At 37.8% G+C, this 13,048-nt stretch overlaps 1 protein-coding gene across 1 annotated transcript; it reads left to right on the top strand.

The window, feature by feature from the left end:
• The first annotated feature begins 394 nt into the window (after nucleotides 1–394).
• c19h6orf136 (chromosome 19 C6orf136 homolog) lies at nucleotides 395–9,232 on the top strand. The gene is made up of 7 exons (XM_065294543.2): nucleotides 395–586; nucleotides 2,704–2,943; nucleotides 3,060–3,731; nucleotides 3,835–3,923; nucleotides 7,966–8,166; nucleotides 8,246–8,315; nucleotides 8,410–9,232. The coding sequence occupies exons 2-7, from the start codon at nucleotides 2,845–2,847 to the stop codon at nucleotides 8,551–8,553; spliced, it is 1,275 nt and encodes a 424-aa protein (XP_065150615.1). The 5' UTR covers nucleotides 395–586; nucleotides 2,704–2,844; the 3' UTR covers nucleotides 8,554–9,232.
• Nucleotides 9,233–13,048: the final 3,816 nt, after the last annotated feature.

Consider the following 13,048-nt stretch of genomic DNA (forward strand, 5'->3'; position numbering starts at 1 on the left):
TTAATATTATGTATTTACTTATTTATTATTTTTTAATTTTTTTAAGCATTTCCATATAGCAATTGTTAGATTATTGCGTTAGCAGCGCAAAGGTTGGGGGTTTCGATCCTCAACCTGCATACTAATTAAAAATGTCTACATTAAATGCAGTTTAAGCTAGTTACTTATGTTTTTGTTTTTATTTTATTTTTTATCATTTTATTTTATTATTTTATTTTTGATTATTATTATTTTTTGTTTGTTTGTTTGTTTATAAAGTCTGACAAATATAAAACAGACTTTAGTTTTGAAAAGAAAACCGGCCAACTACCATAACCGGCGCAGGTCTCTTGCAAGAGTTTGTATTCGCCGCTAGCTGCCGCTGTAATTGTTCAAAGCCGCTTCTAGAATGTGATGAGCGCATGCGCAGTGGCGCACACTTAGGCTGGGCAAGGACATTGGGAGAAAAGTGACATTTGTGTAACGTGACAGTTCTTATTCTTTATAAATCACACAGACATTTGCGCTAATCGGATTCACACACACTCTCACATCTCTGTCCCGTTATCCGACGCATCACTTCTTTTGATCCGATTCATTAATTCAGGTATGCATTTGATGTTTACAAACAGTACTGCTAACTGCCTCATATTTATGTCCATGTATTAATACTAACAAATTATGATCTGGACAAGACAATTGATGATCCTTTGATCTTCTGATTGATTGTGTTGATTTGTGACTAAACTATGATGTGCATGTGTCAGTCGGGCTGGACATCAACACTGCAAGTTATCTGTTCAGTTGTTAATCTACAAGACTTGACGTAATTTTATAGTGTCTGATATAATTCAGACTTTATTGAGCTGTACTGCACTGCTTTGGCAACACTTTACAATAAGGTCTCATTCATGCATTATTCAACATGAACAGCAACTAGCAACGTCATTTTTTAGCATTTATTAGTATTTGTTAATGTTAGTTAAAGTGATAGTTCACCCCAAAATTACAATTACTCACTCTCATGTTGTTACAAACCTGCATAAATGTCTTTTGTTCTGATGAACACGAAGGAAGATATGTTGAGGAATGCTTTAATCCATCGTGAGCTCCATTCACTTTTATTGTATTCTTTATTCCTACTATGGAAGTGAATGGGGCACATGAACGGTGACACATTCGTATTCATCAGAACAAAGAAATTTATACAGGTTTGTAACAACACATGAGAGTAAGAAAATGTTGACAGAAGTTTCATTTTTTGGGGGAAACTATCCCTTTTAATACAAAAACAAAGGACCAATCAATTATTACGCTTATACTTGTAACCACAGACAATGCTAAGACATTGCTCTGGTGGTTATTTTAAGTTATACCACAAGTCTGTTGAATGCTTTATTCTGATTGGCTGAGAAATGTTCCATGGGTGTTGATTATTTTTCTGTAAACTGCATCTGACCGGTCAAATGTCTTAAAAATAGGCACCAGAGCAATTTTTGGGGTAACACCCATTGCATTATTTTCTTATAATTTAATGGCCCGTTGTAAATTATTCCTTACACATTTGACAGGTTAGTTGTGCGTTTATCGAAAATTAAACCATGGGTCTGTTGAATTATTTATTCTGATTGGTTGAGAAATGTTCCACGGGTATACATTATTTTTCGATAATCGCACACCTAACTTGTCAAATGTCTTAAAAATAGGCACCAGAGCAATGTAAGTAGTAACTGTGGTATAAGAGGAATAATTCAGTCCTTCCAGAAAAACTGTGAGGTTTTTTGTGATTGTTGCGGGCAAAAATCCTTGATCTTGCGGCACGTTTTCTTAATAATTCGATGGAATATGCAGGATATTTATGCAATTTTATGCGATGAAATTGCGTGAACTTGCAGAAAATTGCGTGAACTTGCAAAAATTGCGGGAACTTGCAAGAACTGGAGGAACTTGCAAAAACTGTTTGCAGCTTTTGCAGCTTTTCAATTATTTTTATGTCACATAATCAAGTGACTTCATAACGTTCCCATGGCAACAGAGGACATGGCTGCTCTTGTGTGAATTAAATGCAAAATTTTTCAACTTTCTGCTAACATATATGTGATTTTTGCTACAAAAATGCAGGGATTATGAAATCATGAAAACTCCGCATATTTTGAGCACGGAAATCTGCAATTCATGCTGCGAAAGTGCGGCGTGTTTGAAAAAATGCATCCCCCACATAAATATGCGAACTTTGGCAGATTATGCATGGAATCATTTGTTTTTCTGGAGGTACTAATAATTGACTGCGGTCCTTTGAATTATTTGAAAAAATGCACACCCGCGTTGTAATGGCATTCCGCTTCACGTCGTGCCGCATTACCACCTTGGGTGTGCATTATTTTCTTATAATTCAATGGCCCATTGTCAATTATTCCTTGCATAATGCATACCCGTAGAACATTTCTCAACCAATCAGAATAAAGCATTCAAAAGCCATGGTATAACTAAGATTAATAAATGATAAAAGTATTGTTTTTTTATTTAACTAATGTTGCTATCTAATTAATGTTAACAAATGGGACCTTATTTTAAAGTGTTAGCCCTTATTTTATTAATCTCTGCTAAATCCATTGTTTTCTATTGTTTGCTTCAATACATATGAAAGTTGAAGACTTATGTAGACCTTAATATCTGTTCTTATACTTACAATAAGACAATAAAATATTTTCTGTTTTGATTTAGCCCTTTCTTGCCAGATGTGAGGGGGTGACTTGAGGCCTCGACCGTAAAAGGGAGAATTCCCTTCTTATCCTCATTGAGGTTGTGGATAATAATGCCATTGCACTGAGTCTGCATTGAGGTTGCTAAAGCATCCTGACGTGAATGGCTGTGTGCCGAGGGGGAGTTTCTCTTTGGGTGGGGTGTGTCAAGAACCATGGAGGCAGGCAACCAATGATAAAACAGTGCTGGAATTTATGTCAGGTAAACACGTTTATAACTAATGGGACTGTTGTTATAGAAAAAACTTTCACCCTTTATAAAGGATCCTGATATGTATACATTTGGTAGCAAATATGTATTTTTGATTTGATTTGCAGACAACCGAGTTTCACCTTCATGACAACGGAAGGAACCTGAGCAGTGCATCGTGGGCCTTGGCTCCTCCAACCGGTCTTCGCTACCAGCCTGTCAATCGCCCATCGCTTTCCCATCCATTCCACCATGCCTGTCAGCCAAACAGAGCTCCCAACCTGGAGGATGAGGAGTGGGAGGAACCCATCAGCCTGTGTGATCTTCTCAAACCCGCTGAGACGGATGAGCAGCACGTCATGGTGGAAGTGCCCCTGCTCGGACAAACCAAACTGAGCGAGCTCCTGGCTTTGGGACCCAACGGAACCTTTGACTTGCTTTTTCCTTTAACCACTGTCGATGGGAGGAGAGAGGATGATATTAGCGTTACCGGAAAGGTAGGGACTTTGAACGAGCCGAGGGAGAGAGGATCATTCAGGAGTCTGTTTGAAATGGAGGGATGTCCCGCCCCGTTCATTTTGGGATCTCGTTTCTATTGCTTCCACTGCCCTGAGATGGAGTCTCACTTGGAGATGGGAAACAAACATGGAAACGTAGAGGAAGCGCAGAGGTTACATTCAGCCCTCCGAGTTGTGCGTTGTAGCCCTGCTGATATGCAGGGCGTGGACAAATACTCCAGCCAGGGAGATATGGAGAATGAGGAAAAACTAGCCCAGATGTTTGAGAAACTGAGGGTGGAGGTAAGACACTGGAGACACTTCATAGTGTCAATGTAGATACATTGTTGGTTTGTGTCATTGTGAATCCATGGCTGCTTGTTTATTAAGACATATTGTTTTTCAGTTGCCAAATTTCTTTGTGAAAAATCACGACTACACCATATACTCTGAAGATGTTTTGTTCATCAATGGTCTTCTGGACACCAAGACAAGGTAACTCGCAGTTTCTAGATATAGTGATCTTGTCAATCTTAGGGCTTACTTGGGGCTTATCTGCGCGATCTTAGGGCTTAGACATCTCCCGGAAATCCTGTATAATTCAACCAATCAGAGGACGTAGGGATGGGCAATATAAACGATATGCAATATAAACGATAGAAAATTGGCATACGATAGAGATTTTAAATCTATTGCACTATCGCGATAATGCGTGTTGATGACACAACATGGATGAAAGCGTGAGCGAAACAGAGGAACTCATGAAAAAGACCAGTGCAACATCTATTTTTTGGATTCAAGCCAAAAGTTACATAAGTTAACTGCTGCTCCACGCGCAAAATATATATATATATTGCAGTATAGTCCCCACAAGCATTTAAAGTGTTTAGTGTTATAAAAATAATTAACTGTGTTTTTTAGCAGATAGATCTTGTCGGCTTTATCATTTTAAAAGTAGATCATCACCACACAAAAAAGTCTGGACACCTCTGCTGTAGAGTGTGTCAGGCAAAAGTTCCAGCTAAGAGAGATAACAAGACTAATCTGGCCATAACGGTTTACTTTTACTTACTTTTTAGCAGTTTGGCTTTTGTAAGGGTCTATATAACCTGTTCTGAAACGAGTCTATTGAAATTATTATATCGCAATACATATCGCTATCGCAAGAGGCTGCAATGTATAACGCAATATGGATTTTAGGCCATATCGCCCATCCCTAAGAGGACGACTTTCGTAGCTGCTGAAGTGTTTCCAGATACAGACCTAATTAAGCGTTTTGGGTGTTTTACGCATGTAACACCTGATTTGCGCAAATCCCGCAAGTGGAAAAATCTAAACTTTGGCAGATATTCGCACTACGTTAACCAATCAAGCGCTTGCTCTCGTAGTAATGTAATTACGACGTAGCGGTCAGTGGCAGAAATATGAAACAACAATGGAGGAGTCGGACAAAATTATCGCCACTGATAGTGAGCAACATATGTACGACACATCTTCATACTTTTATAGAAACGGGAATCAAAAGGATCTTGTTTAAAAGAAAGTGAGGAGATCGGACAATCTGGTAAATTGTAAAAAACGCTTTTTTATATATATTGAGACTACAAGCTGTATTTCTGAATTTCATGCGCGAATGAAGTGAGTTAACTTAAATGGCCCTATCTTGCACCCAGCGCAATTGACTTTGTCAGTTACGCATGTATCATTCGTATTTTGCACCGGCACACAGCGGGTTTTTCCCTCCACAGACGCACGTCGGCAAACTAGGGAATGAACTTGCGCTCCCTGGGCGGTTCAGCGCGAAAAAGGAGGCGTGTTGCGGCGCAAACCATACCTGATGCTATTTTCCAGTTTCAAAAAACAATTGCGCCACTGACCAAAGAAAACTAGTCTAAAGTCAGTGGCGCGTTGCGCGTTGTTCATTATGCTATTTTAAGGGCGCATGCTTGACCATAATGTATAGCGTGCACAACGCGCACACACTTTGCTTTTCTAATCTACACAGATGCAACAGTTATTTTTGCAAATCATAAATTGTTACAATAAAAAATATTAACACATGAGATAAGGGGAATCATAGTGGTGAGCATTGTGGTTTTTATTTATTGTGATTAAAATATTTTCATAAGTTTGTTGTGTGGCTGTATTACGTTTATTTTATGTAAATAATAATTAAATTGTTTTCATAAGAAACCTTAATGTATATGAACTTGATTTGTAAGAGTACTTTGGGATTGGACCTTGCTTGCGTTTCTTGGGTCCGATTTCAAAGCCCCCAAACCCTTTCAGCGGTGAGGGTGGACGCAGCGATGTCCTCTGCTGGCGTCAGGTCCTGTATAGAGGCAGATCCACCTCCCGTTACACGGCGTGCCCGATTTATGCTGGCAAGCTTGAGATTCCCCCGTCTCCTGACATCATTGTATGCTTGCGGCGCAACGTCCTGGGGATGCCAGCTGATGAGACAATTGTGGCTATAACCTCTCACGCCTGTTTAACCGACGCTGATTTGGGCTGGTTTCTCCTATCCCCATACAAAACAACTTCTCTGTCTTTGACTGCTCTTACAAGAACGTCGGTCTCCTCGGCTGTGAACCGCTCCTGGCATACTACTGGTAAATCCGTCATAATAATAGCAACCCGCCGTGGAACTTGCGCCCTTGCGTTTAAAGGGAATGTTGGATAGCGTTCTGATTGGTTTATTTGACATTACGCCCAAACCACACCTAAGAATAATGAACCTACTTCAGACCAACCCCTTAGTAATTTGCGCCTGGTGCAAGAGTTATTTCTCCCGCTGGGAAAATAGCAACAGCGCCCAAGATCCGCCCACAAACTCACTTGCGCTTTGCGCTTCATACTTGCGTTTCAGATCGTTAAAATAGGGACCAAAATGTTTAAGCATCCAACTACGTGCGGATAGCATGATTTAGTCGCATCTGGTGTTAACGCACAATAAAAGTTTTGCTTGAAGCAATTAGTGAAATCTAAAAGAGAGATTTTAATGTGTTTTGTCTGGAGACATTTCCACACCCCTAAACATTTGGCGGCACAAAGCGAAGCGTGATTGGTTGCTTTACGTGCCAGTCATATGGCCTCTTGGGCGGTCCTTGGCCATTCAACAATTAACCTAGTTGGTAGGTATAGAGCAATTCTATGCAAATGTCAATTTTACCATGAAATTTTTTGTTTTAACCACAATGATATCTCAGATGTTAATATTTAATAATACCCATGCAAGGTCTTTAAGTTTCAAAAGAAACGTTTTCTTGTCGTGTACCTACATTATCTACATTCAAAATAACGTATACCATTATTCGCTCTGCATAAATTAAAAAAATTTGAATTTGCGAAAATGGTGATGCACATCAAGTTACGTCTTCAGACATTGCCAACTAGTGGCCAGACATGCATACAACAGCATTTTTATTTATTTTCACAAATTTTCAAAAAGTGAACATTCTGTTCATCTGTTTGCAAAACTTTTCTAAAATAAAGCGAAGGAAAACTGCATAGAGAAAAATTCAGTCCAAATGTACATTTTTTGCTTGAAAAAAATGAGTTTTTAACCATAATGATATCTCAGATGTTAATATTTGATGGCCTAAATACCCATGCGAGGTCTCTCTTCAAGTTTTCAAACATTTTTTTGTTCAAACTAGTTTTGATAATTTTACATCCATGATGGAGAAATACCCCATACATAACGTTGTTTCTTCCTTATAAATGCGCACACGATAATTTAAGTAAATATAATTTGTTCTTTAAACAGCCGTCTCTTCTCCATTTGTTTGCCGTTCATTTACATTCAAAATAGCGTATTGGCGCACGCAAAATGTGCCCATAACATTACAACAGCGCTTTTTGGGGCCTGAATACCCACAAAAAAAAAAAAAAAAAATCGAAAACCATTATTGGCTCTGCATAAACTAAAAAAAATACAAATTTGTGAAAATGGTGATGCACATCCGTGTTAAGTCTTCAGACATTGTCAACTAGTGGCCTGAAATGTATACAACAGCATTTTTATTTTGTTTTTCACAAATTTTCGATAAATGTGAACATTTTCGTCTGTTTGCTAAACTTTTCCAAAAAGCGAATGAAAACTGCACACAGAGAAATTCTATGTAAATGTCAATTTTACCATAAAAAATAAAGTTTTTAACCATTATGATACCTCGGATGTCAATATCTGGTGGCCTAAATACCCATGCAAGGTATTGTTAAAAAAAATTCCAACTATTTTCGATAATCGTCACATCCATAACATTGCTTCTTCTTTCAAATAAAATAAATATGATTTTTTCTTTAAAGAGCCGTCCCTTCTCCATTTGTTGGGTATTATTGCTTCTGGTTTGTGCATTTTAATTCACAGAATTCCTACAAAGTATGTTGTCTCTCCAAAACTTGCTCCTGGATATTACAGTAATTTACAGTAACTTTTCATCATCACAAATGGCTCGACCACAACTGGGTTGAACTTATACTATCAATAGGGAGACTGGTATGATCGATAAATCTCTCCTCTGTATCTCCAAAGGGGTCGTGTTGTGTACCAGCTGACTGTGACGCTTTGGCGACTGATGTGTCTGTGCTACTATGCGGAGGCTCAGCTTGAAGTGCTGAAGCTGACCAAGCATCCCGAGGACGGCTCCATCCAGGCTCGCTGGAGAGTCAAAGGCCTCCCCTTCCACTCCCTTCTGGTCTTCTTCTATAAGAAAGACAAGAGCCAACTTTACAAGTAAGAGATGCTTTATCACATCAAACATCTACTTGTGTCCTTCTGTGTAATTAAATACATCAATCTCCTTTTTCTACAGAACATACAATGCATTCTCCACTTTCTATCTTGGCTCCGATGGACGAATACATTGTCATAAAGTTGAAAAGGTGAAGTGCAACTCAGTGGTACAACGCAGTGTTTGCAAATAACCATACTGATCATTTCCAAGATCTAAATGTTTATTTGTCGTCTGGTTGGCAGGTTATGCAGGCTCGTCCCCCGTTGCTGCCCAAAGTCACCTCAGTGCTGGCGGGGGCTTTGGTGGCTCTGGGCATTCAGGAACACCGGCCGGCCCTCAACCTGCTCCCACTCCTCCTGTCCTCCCTCCGACAAGCCCGAGCCTGAGCCGAAAACACGGACGGAGAAGGAACGCTCAGAAGAATGTGTGTGCGGTCACATGATCGAGACTGATAAAGAGCTTAAAGAGAAACTAATGTTATTGTGTGAGTCGAGTGAATGAGACGTTGGTGACGTTTTTCTTTGGAAAAATACCAAAATGAACGAGTTAAAAATGTCAGCTCATAAAACAACAAAACAGCTCATAAAACAAGTTTTGGATTGTAAATGATGGATTGTAAGAGGTCTTTTTAATACACATTGCACTATTTGGAAGGATAACCTGTTAGCCCTCATCATTTGAGCCACTTAAAGTGATAGTTCACCCAAGAATAAAAATCGTGTCATCATTTACTCACCTTCATGTTGTTTTAAACCTGTATAAATATCTTTGTTATGCTGACCAAAAAAGAAGATTAAGCACACAGTTGACTTATACTATGGAAGTCAATGGTATTGTCAACTGTGTGAAACTCATGCAGGTTTTAAACAACACAAGGGTTTATAAATGATGACACAATTTTCATTTGTGGGTGAATTATCACTTTAAAAATATTTATTTTTCTCAATGCACAATTATGGTTGTTTTTTACACGCACACCTACTGTACAGATAAATAAAATGAGCTTGCGACTCATTGCTGAGTTAAGATACGTAGAAGCAGATCTGCTAAGACTGACAGTATGTTATAATTGTTAAGTCAGTGGGTATGGCTTTAATGCATAAAAAATCCAGCTTTTAGGAACAATTACAATAGAAATTGACCATAGCATGCTATATAAGTCTTGATTTATATATATATGATACATATGATTTGCATTGACCGAATGTTCCCAAACTAGACTAGTACCTGATATTTTTTGGCTACTAGTGCTTTCATTGTGTCTACATAATAGAAGGCTGCCTTTGCAAGTACTAGTTATCAATCCGGTTTCTTATTTGCCAGTCATTCAGTATAATGCTCTGAATTATTAAAATGCCAAATACAGCACTGGTCTTAGAAATGGCATGCCGTCCAAGTCAAAAAAAACCACACAAACAAAATGACCACATTAGTTTGAATCGCCTAAACAAAATGAAAGTTAAAGTGTTTTTGCATATGTAAAACATTCTCACCATTGCATTGGAAAATTCAACTAGGTTAATTTTAAAGTTTTGTTATGTTATACTGATCAGTTCAGCGATTGACTTTGTGTCAGTGCTTTAGGTTCCTCATACAATCTGTTAAATCAAGAACATTTCCAATGACTTTCCTTCAAGACAAAGCATTTAAGTGGACTTCCTGTCACAAGATAAACACATCCATCTCAAATTAACAAAGCATGAAATGTTAAACTTTATTCTGGGTTATTTTTGACCCGTGTTGGGTAAATATTGGAAAAAACACATGCTGGGTTAAAAATACCCAATGCTGGGTTGTTGTCATGCACCAATGGGCTAAATATTCAGTCCAATATGAACCCAACATGGGTCAAAAATAACCAAGACATTTTTAGAGTATGCACAACTTAAATATATTCAGTGGGTATAATACAACTATACATGTATAAAAACAATAACAGACTTCATTCTGGTCCAAAAACATGGTGTGATTATGTTGTGTGAAAAATAAAATGCACACTGACGTCAATATATTTAACCTCTGTTTGTCTTGTTAAATTACATTAGTCTGTGTAATATCTACAGGGTTTGATATCCTGTAAAAAAAGGCAACCTGAATGTACAACAAATATACTTAAATATCAGCAAATACATTATTGGTACATTGCTATTGTGTGCTAAATAATAGTGTAAAAGTGATACACTACATATACTTTTTAAAAGTATAGTTCCACTTTAGTAGTGCCTTAGTGCACTTGATAAAAGTATACTAAATACTGATTTTAAGGAAAAAATAGAGTCATATAACATAAAATACAACCCCAAATTAGAAAAAGTTGGGACACTGTAGAAATTGTGAGTAAAAAAGGAATGGAATAATTTACAAATCTCATAAACTTATATTTTATTCACAGTAGAATATAGATAACATATCAAATGTTGAAAGTGAGATATTTTGAAATGTCATGCCAAATATTGGCTCATTTTGGATTTCATGAGAGCTACACATTCCAAAAAAAGTTGGGACAGGTAGCAATAAGAGGCCAGAAAATTTAAATGTATATATAAGGAACAGTTGAAAGACCAATTTGCAACTTATTAGGTCAATTGGCAACATGATTGGGTATAAAAAAGCCTGTCAGAGTGGCAGTGTCTGCCAGAGGTCAAGATGGGCAGAGAATCACCAATTCCCCCAAAGCTGCAGCGAAAAATAGTTTTCTGAGTTTCTTCAGAGTTTGAAGTTATCATCATCTACAGTGCATAATATCATCCAAAGATTCAGAGAATCTGGAACAATCTCTGTGCGTAAGGGTCAAGGCTGGAAAACCATACCGGATGCCTGTGATCTTCGGGCTCTTAGACGGCACTGCATCACATACAGGAATGCTACTGTAATGGAAATCACAACATGGGCTCTGGAATACTTCCAGAACACATTGTCAGTGAACACAATCCACCGTGTCATTCGCTGTTGCCAGCTAAAACTCTATAGGTCAAAAAAGAAGCCATATCTAAACATGATCCAGAAGCACAAGCGTTTTCCCTGGGCAAGGCTCATTTAAAATGGACTTTGGCAAAGTGGAAAACTGTTCTGTGGTCCAACAAATCAAAATTTGAAGTTCTCTTTGGAAAACTGGGACGCCATTTCATCGGGACTAAAGAGGACAATGACAACCCAAGTTGTTATTAGCGCTCAGCTCAGAAACCTGCATCTCTGATGGTTTGGGGTTGCATGAGCGTGTGTGGCATGGGCAGCTTACACATCTGGAAAGGCACCATCAATGCTGAAAGGTTTATCCAAGTTCTAGAACAACAGATGCTCCCATTCAGACGTCGTCTCTTTCAGGGAAGACCTTGCATTTTCCAACATGACAATGCCAGACCACATAGTGCATCAATTACAACATCAAGACTGCATAGAAGAAGGATCTGAGTACTGAAATGGCCAGCCTGCAGTCCAGATCTGTCACCCACAGAAAACATTTGGTGCATAATAAAGAGAAAGATGCGACAAAGAAGACCTAAGACAGTTGAGCAACTAGAAGCCTGTTTTAGACAAGAATGGGACAACATTCCTATTCCTTAACATTGGTCCTCCTCCAGCTGTTCCTTATATGTACATTTAACTTTTCCGGCCTCTTATTGCTACCTGTCCCAACTTTTTTTAGAATGTGTAGCTCTCATGAAATCCAAAATGAGCCAATATTTGGCATGACATTTCAAAATGTCTCACTTTCAACATTTGATATGTTATCTATATTCTACTATGAATAAAATATAAGTTTATGAGATTTATAAATTATTCCATTCTTTTTTAACTCATAATTTCTACAGTGTCCCGACTTTTTCTGATTTGGGGTTGTAAAAAAGACGCTCCCATTTGCCAGAATCTTGCTTAATCTTATATATAATCAGAATTTAGTGTTAAGTTAGTGTCTTGCAAGTATTTTGTGAGCGTGAGCGTCTCTTTTATTATAAACCCTTTTGACGTGTGTGCAGCAGGCACGCATTTTGACTAAATGCACATGACGCACCGAACACATATTTTGGCATGACGAGCCACAAACGACACTACAAACACATGCAATATTTTGAATTTTGCACCACTCAGAAGAGAAGTCACCGGCCGCCACTGGATGTACTTAAGTTTATTAACCCTTGTGGTTGTATTCAAATTTACTACCCTTTCGTGTTGTTCGTGGCCAAAAAAAGCCTTATTAATTTTTTTGCATGACTGTTAATTAACCCCAGTACTGATCAAAACTACCAAATGTTTACAAAATTCCATGATTTTAACTCTTTAATTGCCAAGTTCATAAGTGATGTCACTGATTTTGGGGGAATAAACACACATAATGACTGATTTTCAATTTAAAAAGTAATTGTGAACTGGATTTTTTTACCTTCACACACACGAAATTAAGCTGTTTTTTGTACAGGCCTACTAAAGGGTTAATGGTGCCATATGGTGATAAACAGGAAAAATTACAAAAGGAAAAAACCACCAACAATCAAAAATTCATGATTATATGATGTCATGGCTTTGCAATAAAAATGTTGTTATAATGGAAGTCAATGGGGCAAAAAAGGCCACGAACAACTAATTAGGGAGAAAAAAAATCTAATGCTGCACAAAAACTAAAAATTCACCAAAGCCAATGTTTTACTAATATTTTGACTGATAACCCAAGACTGAAAAAGGTAAAAAAAAATCCAGTCCATTATCACATTTTATATTGAAAATCTGTCATTTTATCAAATCTGTTTTTTCCCCAAATCAGTGACATCACTTTTATACATGGGAATTAAAGAGTTAAAATCATGGAATTTTTGATCAGTGCTGAGGTTGATTAACAGATTTATGCAAAAAAAAAAAAAAATCATCTGATACATTTTTACAGCC

Source organism: Paramisgurnus dabryanus, chromosome 19, assembly GCF_030506205.2.
Source record: "Paramisgurnus dabryanus chromosome 19, PD_genome_1.1, whole genome shotgun sequence".
NCBI classification, from domain to species: Eukaryota; Metazoa; Chordata; class Actinopteri; order Cypriniformes; family Cobitidae; genus Paramisgurnus; species Paramisgurnus dabryanus.